Source organism: Motacilla alba, chromosome 14, assembly GCF_015832195.1.
Source record: "Motacilla alba alba isolate MOTALB_02 chromosome 14, Motacilla_alba_V1.0_pri, whole genome shotgun sequence".
NCBI lineage: Eukaryota > Metazoa > Chordata > Aves > Passeriformes > Motacillidae > Motacilla > Motacilla alba.
In genome coordinates, this window is record NC_052029.1 from 3,239,886 (window position 1) to 3,250,696 (window position 10,811).

The following is a 10,811-nucleotide window of genomic DNA, read 5'->3' on the forward strand; positions in this document are numbered from 1 at the left end:
GTTTAGCAACAAGAACACTGATGTCACACCAATTTGTGACTAACAGAGGGTGCTGGTTTCAGCAGCCCTATTCCCTGCCATCCCGCTTTCAACACGGATGGAGTCAATTTGGTTCCTGCAGCAGGTACAGGGCTGAGTGTTGGGTTTAGGATGAGAACAGTGCTGATAACACAGAGGTGCTTTGGGTGTTGCTGAGCAGGGCTTGCCCAAATCAAGGGCTTTGCAGTGCCTCATGCTCTGCCACTGAGGAGGAGCACGAAAAGCAGGAGGGGCATGGCCAGGACAGCTGACCCGAGCTGGCCAGGGGAATATTCCAGTCCTTAGAATGTGATGCTCAGTGTGTCAATTGGGCAGAGTTCACTGGGAGCTGCCAGTCACTGCTTTGGGCTGGGCTGGGCAGCAGTGAGCAGCTGCACTGTGCAACACCTTTGGGGGGGTTTTAGTACTCTCTCTCCCCTTTTCTCTATTTTTATTACTTGTTGTTGTTGTATTTTATTTATTAAGCTGTTCTTATCTCAACCCACTGGTGTTGCCTTTCTCTGGCTCTCCCCCCCAGCCCTTTGGGGCAGGAGTGAGTGAGGGGCTGAGCAGCACTTAATTATCAGCTGTTAAACCACAACAAACTGTACATCCCAATTGTCAGATCTGCCAGTCAGCCAGTTCTCCTAACCCCACATAAGGAAAGTTTTAACATCAGGATTGAGTCTGGTGTAATTTAAAACCCACAGAAATACCACAGTCATTGATCTTCCATCCCTTTTATATTTCCTCAGCCCTGAAATCATCTGTTCATATTTTGCACTGACACTGGGGTAAGGCATCTCAGTTCCCTTTGAAATCTGGGACCTGTGTGTTAATCTTCTAGCACTTTGAAGTTTATCCCATTTACAAGGAGCCACCAGAACTCCTCAGATACTTCCTTTAAGGCTACTGGGTTAAATGGCTGAGAACAGACACATCCAAACACTCATGAGGAACAGTAACATATCTAATAAGGAGTAGTTAGCTGCCTGGTCCCTTACTTTGCTCTGTTATGAGGCTCAGCCTGCAGGGACTTTATGCCCATGTTTTATGGATGATAGATGTTCACACAGCTAGTCTGCCCAGCAGGATCAGGAGGACCTAAAATCCAAAACTCCCAGAGCAGCACAGACACAAAATACCCCCAACATGCTATAAAAACCTGAATGTCTGCAGTAAAGCAATCACCACCCCAGAAATCACAGCTATCATGTACCACAGGAAGGGAGCAAGAGTTCTTGTGAGGAACACGAATAAATCTGTACATTCCTATGGCCAGACCTGTCTCATCCTGAAAGCAAAATACCAGGGATTTGTTAGAAGGAGTTCACAAGTGCTTTTCTGCAATGGATCCTTCCCATGCTGTAAAGGAAGGCAAGAATTTGTTACTCTCCCTGATATCTAGCCTGAGGGAGATTTCCCTTCTGATCCCAAATTAGATCATCAGTTTAATGTTCAGTGCATGAGCAGCCATACCAATTAGATCCTGAGCAGCTGTAATAATGTCAGCAGTGGCAGAGCAGCCTCCCCACACACTGCCTCCACCTGGAGCCAATTTCTGCTGCTTTAGATTGAGAAGGCATTAAAGCCTCCAGAAAACGTGATGGGAACCCAGTCAGCAGCTATTTTTTCCCTTGGCTCCCACTGGTGCCCAGCAGCCCCCCCGGGGCAGGGATGTCACGGAGCAGGCACCGTGGGAGCCAGGGAGGCAAGAGGGCTCCTCCCAGACCTCCTAAAACATCAACACATCAGCGATGCAGGACTCACTCCAAGCTTCCTCATGCCAGAAACACTCCTCTCCTGCAGTTCTTCCTGGTGCTTTGGAAGGCTCCATTTCAGCCCATGGGTTTCCTTTGCTCACACTGCCCTCTGTGGAGGTGAGGTCCAGACACACTCTGCGGGAACCTGTCCTTGGATTGTCACTTTTCCCCCTCAATTATGAATTATTTAAGTAATTTTATTTTCTTTCTCCATGCATGTGTAAAGTATCACTACGTCCCCTCTAGCTCTTCAGTCTGGTACACCACAGAACACCAGTTTTCTTTTCTTGAAGGAGATTCTCTTTTCCTTGACTACCTTGGAGATCCCACTGCACTTATTTCACCTCCCCTTTTTCTTACCCTACCCAAGCACCATGGGGTTTACAAAACACACTGGTGTTTCCTGTGGTGCTGATTTTTCCCTAGAAAAACCTCTTTTTTATGCCACAGCACTTGGCAGCTCCCAGCCTCCCACAGACAAATACTGGCCCCCAACTCTTCTCTTCCCCCTGCAATTGGCACCTACCTGTGACCTCACAGAGCTTTAGGCCTCGGCATCTGGTGCTTTTAACCTTCTTTAAAATGTAATGCTGCTCTTACAACTCTATCAGGCCAGCTCACATTTTCAGTTCTGCAGAAAAATCTCTCCTCTGTAATGCCAATATTCCCAGATTTTGCGTGGCATGTACGTAAGAGGCACATTCAAAGCAGGATTATTCTCTTCAAATTAAAACTTCTGTGTTGGGAATTGCAAGGTCTTAGACAGATTCTCTTTTGGCCAGTGAGGCAAACACATAATCCCAGGGCTCATTTGATCCCACAGGAGGAGCAGTGTAACCTCCCAAGGAGTGCTCCCTGCTCTCCCCTGTGATGAGGATGTTGATCAGTCTGGGCACAGACACCTACGTTCGCTGATGGCCACGGGCTGGCTGCAGGATTCATCTCACCTTTATTTTTTTAGATGACACAAATTGTATCCTTAGCTCTTTTTTTTTTTTTTTTCCTAGATTGCTAATCCCAGCAATAACAGAATCAATCCCAGAAGCAAATTTGAGGACAACTAGAAACATCTGGTCTCCATTGGGATAATTCTCCCTTTTATATTGCTTGCCACAGTCTCCTTGTAAGACTGTTCTTTAGTCAGTTTACAATTTATTTATCCCAATGATAATCAATAAAGTAAATCTGCAACACAGGTTGATGCAAAAGGTCTCCCTGCTCCACTGTCTTTGTGTTGTCTCCACTGGCAGATATTTAGGGAAGAACAAAGGGGTGGGCACAGGGTGATTCTGCTCCTGTACTCCCCTTGTCACACCAGTACTGCAGCAACAGTCTGGGGATTGCTCTAAAATCATCCTGTCAGTAACAGGAATGCAGGTTTGCTCTCTGGATCCATGCAATTCCCAGTTTTGCCCTTCTCAACATTCCCTGGCAGGGAGCTCTTCAGGAAGGAGTACTTATTTTTGTCTGTTATGACTTTATGTTCTGGAATCATGGAAGCAGTCAGTGGTGTGTGTTGTCTGAGCTCTGTCATTGTCACTTGATCCCCACCAATGGGACATCTCCGTGCCCTGGGCCTTCTGTCCAGCCTGGAGCTCAGGCTCTTCAGGGCTCTCCAGTGTGGAGCCTGCCTGCCTCTCCCTCTGTTCTTACCATCCTCCCCACTCTCTGCAGCTCTTCTGGAAAGAATTTTCACTGGGACATTCCACCAATTTTTTTTTTTTTTTTTTTGCAATCCACAGAGACTAGATCTAATCCATTACCCTTGTCTGAGAAGTGATTCATCTTGGTAAATGATTTACCTTTAATAAACCCATACCTTTGATAAAACCTATTTGTTGCCATGCAATGAGTGCTTTCTCAGCAAACTGTCCTACAATCCCTGGGTCAAGTGGCCTGTACATTTTTTTTTCCGCTTTTCTTTAAAATAGTGATGTACAGGTTCTTCTAAACCTTCATTTTCATGTACCAATTATTTCAACACCCTCAGATGGAGATTATCCTAGCCCCCTGGGTTCAGTTCCTCTAGCATTGGAAATTTTATCTTTAATACAGAGCTCTACCTCCTCCATTCCTTTTACCGCTCTTTCCTTCCTAACAATTTATAACCAGCAATTTTTACATTCCAGTCATGCGAATAAACCTGCCAGGTTTCAGTCATGCCAATTATATTGTATTTCTCATAATCCAGCAAGAATTCCCAAGTCCTCTTGCTTTTAATTATATGCTCACAAGGTGCTTCTCGCCAGCCCCTCTCTGGGCAGCCACCTGTGGTGAGTCACTGTCATGTGTGATTATCACCGGGGCGGGGGACAGAGGTGTTGCAGACCCACTCTGCAGCTGGGAAAGGCTAGGGCAACTTCTGGTGTTTCTGGCCCAGATTTACTCATTTCTGCAGGAGAAACCCCTCTCCCTCTCTGGCTCCTCCTCAGGGCACATTCAGAGCCCGCACCTCTGACCCATTTTGATATTTACATCCAATCTGAATTCCACTCTCCCATTTCCTCCTTCAGGAGTAATAGGTGGCATAGAGCTCACAAAGGGCTGCAGGCCCCTTGCCCTCCAAAAAATTCAATCCAAACCCACAAAACGAGCCAAGCATACCCATTCCTGCTCTCCTGATTTCTGGGGAGCATGGTGAGCATCCTTGTTTATTTAATGGGACAGTACTGTTAAAAGGCAGCTGGGCAGCTGCTCTTCCCCTCTGGCTCTGGATGTTAATACTGAGCTTGTCTGTTCACTGGCAACTAAAGCAAGCTCTGAATTCATGGGTTTTTCTGTTAACATCAAAGCAAACACACAAGTGAGCAAAACTGGCTGACTTCTCATTGCTTCCCAGCAACTCAAACTACTTCCTACTCTCAAACTCCCCTTTAGAATTTGATATGCCACCTTGCCTACTTAACGTGCTAATTTTTTCATGGCGTGTGTGTTCTTGAGTCATGGCATCCAGCAGCAGGTTCACCACTGCTGCTGTCAGTGCACCACTGTTGAGGTGCCCAAGCACAGACCTGGACTGTGTGTGCAACAAGATACGTGCCCAAAGTCACATTTCAAAAGAAATTCAAAGCTGGTGAGCTTGGCTCTGAGACATCTGGCCCTGGCCAAGGAGTTCACAGCCAGGAGGAGGCCCCAGGTGCAGCCTGGGAGGGCAGACCAGGGCTCATGAGCAGCACAGTCTGCAGAGCTTTATCCCCATCCCCTTCTGAGGCTGGGTGTGTTGCTCCTGCAGAAGGCACCTCCACCTGTGTGGCATCCAAAGCACTGAACCCACTCTGAAAGGGAGAACCTCTTTCTGCGAGACTGGGATCCAGCACACTTTTGAGTCAGAAACTGTGCTAAATAATTACAGGACTCCCCCACCAATGAAATAGAAATGCTCCAGTCCCTCTTTTCCCAGAGGGGATTCACAATTACATTTCTCAGGTACTAAATGCTTTTTGAATTCTTGAGCTGTCCTAGACATGCTGGATAAAAATAAACTCTAGATTCACAAATTATTTCAGAAATAATCACAGCATTCAATCTCTGTTAGAGCTGTCAGTGGAAACCAGAAACTGGCACCAAGAGGCAGGCACGCTCCACTGGGCTCTGCACAAAGTGGATGGCATGCTGCTTGCACCTCAGCCTCTGGAATCTAAATGCACATTGCAGATAAACAGGAGCAAGGAGAAGACACTCAAAAATGTGTTCGCTTGCTGCCTAAATGTCATTTTAAGGTGTGACTGAGTCCCAGCCCCTGCAGCCAAGTGGGAGCCCTGGAATGCTGTTCCCTGCAGCACCAGCCTGCTGGGAGCTGCTCCTGTTGGCACTACAAGAGCTGCTGTGTTGTAGCTGCACCAGTGCAGGGACCAGAAAGTTTTGACTGTGGCTGGAGGAGAGAGAAATCAAAAGCCTGGTGGCTGGAGGAAGAATGTGGCTCATAGCTGTGGAAGTTTGGAGGCTCTGGAGAGTTTTGGCAGTGCCACAATCACACAGAGAGTTCCTGGCATTCACCTGTGCCTGGTGGGATCCAGCATAGAATCACAGAGGGAGGGGACCCACAGGGATCATCAAATCCAGTTCCTGCCCTGCACAGACACCCCAACAATCCCACCCTGTGCCTGACGGTGCTGTGCAGACACTCCTGCAACTCCGGCAGGCTCAGTGCTGGGACCAGTGCCCTGGGCAGCCTGTTCCAGTGCCCAAACACCCTCTGGGGGAAGAACCTTTTCTCAATATCCCTCACACAACTTGAGGCCATTCCCTTGGATCCTGCCACAGAAGAGACCAGTGCCTGACCCTCCTCTTCCCCTCACGAGGAAGTTATAGACTGTGATGAGGTCTCCTCTCACTTTGCTTAAATTCAGACATCAGTGAGTCAGGGAGGAATCAGGATGGGATGGGAGCTGTGGGAATGGAGCTGACCATGGGCTCTGGCCATATGTTCTGCTGACAAAGTGTGAGGCTGGGAGTGACTGTGGAAGGGGCTTTGCCTGGAGCAAGGCTGCTGCTGCAGTCACTTCAGAGTGCTGCTGGTAGAGCTTTAAGAAAGATGCTATTGACAGTGTACAGTGCATCTGAGCTGGGGACTGACTAATTGAACACACCACTATTTAACAGTATTAACGCAATTAATTACAATATAAACACACACCCACGACTGTGTGATTTGAGATGCCTGCAGGACTGGGCTCAGCAGGTGTGCTGAGGAGGGGGGATGAGCCTCTGGGGTGGATTCCTCGCAAGGAGGTGGAGTGGGGCTGTCTGTGTAAGCACAGCCCTGTGCTGCTGGGTTGGGGCTGGTGCCTCGGGGCCCAGCAGCTCAGATAAAATGATCATCAGTCAGGCTGCAAGAGGCCATGACAACACTCTGACAGTCTGGCATTCCAAACCCATCAGTCTGAGTGAAGAGCTGTCGGGTATTTTATGTTGGCACTATTAGGGACAAATTTAGACCCGTGTCCATTACATTGTTCCTGTCCTTCCCAGGTGAAGATATGGTAAATCTGAAAGAGGCAGCTGTCTGTCTAAGCCAGTACATCCCTGTACCTGCCTGGGTTATTTACAAAGGTTGGCCACTCCTGGTCTGCTAACTGAAGAGTTTCAGATAAGAGGAAACACTCACTGATCTGCTGTGGGGGTGTGGGGAGGCAGAAGCAACCCCTTCTCTCCTGCTTTCACCATAACTTTTTAAAGCTGGCTTCCAGCTCTCTCCTGAAATCACCCACTACAGCACAGCTTTGTTTACCCAGTACAGAATAGATCCCTGTGTTTCTCTTCTCCCACAGATAACTCACTTTTCTGAGTGGGCTAGAGTCACACAGTTACAACTTATCTCACACATAAATCTGGACTTGGAAAGATTTCAGTATCTGCCAGAAATATGGGCATCCTTGATCGTGCCAACCCCAGCTAAGATGCTCAAAAAGCCAGAGAGTCTTAGGCTGCTCACTCAGGCTGCTGTGGCCTAAGCTGATTCCCAAATTAGTAAGACAAATCAGCTTTTTTTCTCTGTTTTTCTTTCTCACATCAAGAGTGTTGCTTTGGTGCTCTCATTTCAGCCTGGAGGTGTTGCAGTCCCAAGGCTGGAGTGCATGAACTTTCCTTTTTTAACATTGAATTGAGTTTTAATAAACAACCAATTCTGCAAGTACTCTCCTCAAAAACACCAGGGAGAGAGAATACACAACCCCTTGGGATGAAACAGGCTGGGAGCGCTTCCCCAGCTTTGCCCCATTTAACAGTACATTCTCACAGAGAATTCTATCAGTTTTACTAGAATTCTACCCTAAACTTCCCATTACCAGAGGGGCTGTGTTCTCAGAGAGATAACACATCCATGGTTAACTGTTCTCCTCTCCCAGCAGTGAAGGACCAACTCCCTGATCTACTCCTAGGGCAAAGGCAGGATGGGATGGGATGGGATGGGAACAGCCCAGTGAGGAACAAGTATTCACAACCCATCATCTCACACTGAGTCACATCTGTAAACTTTTTTTTCAGTCACATAATCTAGAAAAGAGCTCTTTGAAAAGCAGAGTGTGGATGTTAGCTCTAGCAGACAGCTCTGGGAGTGGGGGCTGTCAGTTTGCATCTGCTGAGACTCAAATCAGTCCCAGGGCAGCTGCCTGCCATCCACCCTCCAGTGTTTTATTCCTTGGGAAGTGCCAGGCTACAGCAGAGGAAATGAATGCACTGATAAGCTGGAGAGATGTCTTTTTGAGTGCTTCCCAGCAAGTAAATGGCTGAGCAGGGAACAGAAATGAGCTTTCTTGTGCCCAGTTGAGCCCTTTAACTGCATTTCTCTCTTCAATAACCGTACCCTCCAGGGAGGGCTCGCTGGCGGTCATTTACTCCAGGGAGAGCAGAAAAGAGGCAAAAGCTGGTAAAACCCGTGAGCTCTGAGGTCTCCCTGCCCCCAGCCCGCTGTCCTGGGTGGATCGCTGTGGGATGGCAGAGGCTGCCGGGGGAGCGCTCCGGGAGCCCGCCCGGCTGCAGTGCCCGCCCGGGCGGCACACGCTGCTGCTCCGGGGCTCCGTGCCTCGCCTGAGAGCTCAGAGCCTGCAGCAGCCAGCAGGTAAACAAGCAAATCCCTGCTCCCGCAGGAAACAGGTTGCTTTTCAGCAAAGAACTGTTAAACCCCTGCCTGTCTCTGCTCTAAGGTTGGGCGCAGAACGGCTTGCCCGTCGCTTATCACACCGAGGCGAACACAAAGCAGCACAGGCTGGGAGGAAGTTGGTTTATACTTACCGGCAGCATTGATATTTTCCTCACAGGAGTACCAGATCCCAGTGTGGAAATACCTGAAAAGGAAGCGGTCATCTCCCGTCTCCCAGCTGTAATGAACCACATTCTGGTTCGTCTCATTTGCAGTCTCATTCCCGCCGTAGTTGAGGCAGTTTGTCTTCTTCTCTTTCCCACAGCTCGGCTTGGGGACCCTCTGTGTGCCCTCACACCAGTGGGTCGTGATAAAAGCTGTTGTAGAGAAGAGGAGAGCCATCAGATTCAGACTCACTGCTAGCAGGGCTCTGCATCTTCGATTTGTCTTCATGGTAAATCCGCCCTCCCTCCCCCTCCTGCTGAGAGAAGAAGTCAAAGGGGTTTGTTTTATTTGGGAGGGGGGGGTGGGTTTCAAAGCCTCTCACGATTCAGAATCCAGTTGTCCAGGCATCAAAACTCTCAGCCTCTTCCAATCTGCTGCTGAAGCGGCGAAGGAAGCTCTGCAGCCACACTCCCATTCTTCCCCTTCACTTGAAGCGCTGCCTTTGTTGGTTAGAGGAGCAGCTGCCGGCGCGGCAGCGGGGCCGGTCTCTCGCAGCCGCGGAGCTTCAGCGCGCTGAGGGCAGCGGAGCGGCTCTGCCTGCCGAGGAGCCCCAGAGGCGAGTGAACATCTGCTCGGCCACCGCGCAGCATCCTCCCGAGGGGCTCCGCAGCCTCCTCCGCCGGGAGACACCTGCAGGCTGCCAGGCTCGCTGTGCCCCGCTCCCGTAGGATGGGCAGGAGCGGCTCAGCGTGCGGCAGGAGGAGGCAGGGACAGCTGCCACCCGCTGCCACCCGCTGCCACCGCTGCCACCGTGCCCGGCACCGCTCGGAGCCCACTGCAGCGCGCCGGCCTGGGGGAGGCGTCACGGCTCAGTCCCGAAAAGAATTATTATTATTATTATTAATGTTATTATTATGCGGAGCTGTGAAAGGCATTTTTCGTGTACCCCGAGGTAGAGATTCGTCCAGGAGGAGGAGGAGGAGGGGTGGAGTGGCACTTTAGCATTTCTGCTCTGTGCTAGAGAGTTGTAAATCCAGGGCTTGATTCTGCTTTCGGCATAATGGTGCAAATCTCTTTCTTCAGAGGCTTGCTCTGGCAGCCCGAGAGGAATTCAGATTTGAAAGTGTGTGAAGTGTGAAAGCCACATCTTTCACAACACCAAGCAGAGCCCCTTGCCCAGGCTTTTATTCCCAGACCCAGCTGTTCCAGATGTTTTGGTTGAAGTGGATCTGGAGGAAATTTTGTAGGTCCTGCTTTTTGCAGACAGACAGAACTAACGGGCAGAACTAAACCCTGGGCTTTATTCACCAGATGGCAATGCTGAGAGCAGGGAGCAGTTAATACTCAATATCCCAGTTCCAAATAGAAGTGCATTGTCCTCTCCCGACGTCCAGCTGGCTCGTAGAGTTTGTGACCCCCCTGCACATTGCTCAGAGCTCTCTGCTGAGTGCTGAGTGCCCTGAGGAGCAGAGCACCTGAGGGTGGTGGAGGCACAACCCACGGGACCCTGTGTCCAGCCCTGAGGTGGCCACACTTGTCACACAATAGTTCTGTCCCTTGGTGGATGAACACATATTTCTGTGCTGAAGAAGCTGTTTGTGCCTTCTGAATGGGGTTTCCTTCCAGCCTAGTTTGGACTCCTTGCAGGGGCCATGAGGGTGCTGGTGGGCTCTCAGAGCAGCCCAGCAGTGGCTTTCCCTGGAAATATCCAGTATTCCACATTGGAAATATCCAATATCCTGAAAATATCCATGTAGCCAGGCAGGCTCACACTGAGGGACAGGACAGTGCCCATGGACCCCACAGGCAGAGCTCCTGCTGTGCTCTTCTGCCTGCACAGCACATGGGGGGCAGCTTCTTCAGCTCCTAGAGAAAGCCCGGGAGGATGAAGTGAAATTTCTCCTTAAGGCTTCTGGGTCCTGTTCCTGCCTTTCTGATGCCCCCTCAGTGGTAGCCACAGAACTCACGGCTCTTTTTGGTGCCTGTCCCAAATGTCTGAGCCCAGCTGTTGATGAGATTTCCCACTATTTCTAAACTCACTCGGCTTTGGTCATTTTTTGTTATAAATAAAGTGGAAAGTTAATAGAAAACTTCTGTGAGAAAACTCACAGGGCTCTGTGAGAGCAATTGTGATGGCAGCTCTGCAAGTTTGGTGAAATAACTTTGTACCCAAGAGGCTTCGCCTTGCCCAGTCCTGCCTGTGCCTGGTGAGTGCCACCTCCTCAGTGCCAGGTTTTTCCCAGTGCTCTGCACTAGCAGAGTGCCTCTCCTTGTCCTGTTGGAAT

At 49.7% G+C, this 10,811-nt stretch overlaps 1 protein-coding gene across 5 annotated transcripts in view; it reads right to left on the minus strand.

Moving 5' to 3' along the window:
* The window catches only part of GSG1L (GSG1 like), a 56,063-nt gene extending 46,107 nt beyond the window's left edge, over window positions 1-9,956 (minus strand). For 3 of the 5 annotated variants that reach the window (XM_038151391.1, XM_038151393.1, XM_038151392.1), the window contains exon 1: window positions 8,514-8,814. In XM_038151391.1, the coding sequence (XP_038007319.1) occupies window positions 8,514-8,814 (301 nt within the window). Of the gene's footprint in view, window positions 1-8,513 lie in introns of all 5 variants that reach the window. The other 2 variants (XM_038151390.1, XM_038151389.1) reach the window with 2 other exon arrangements.
* Between the last annotated feature and the right edge of the window lie 855 nt (window positions 9,957-10,811).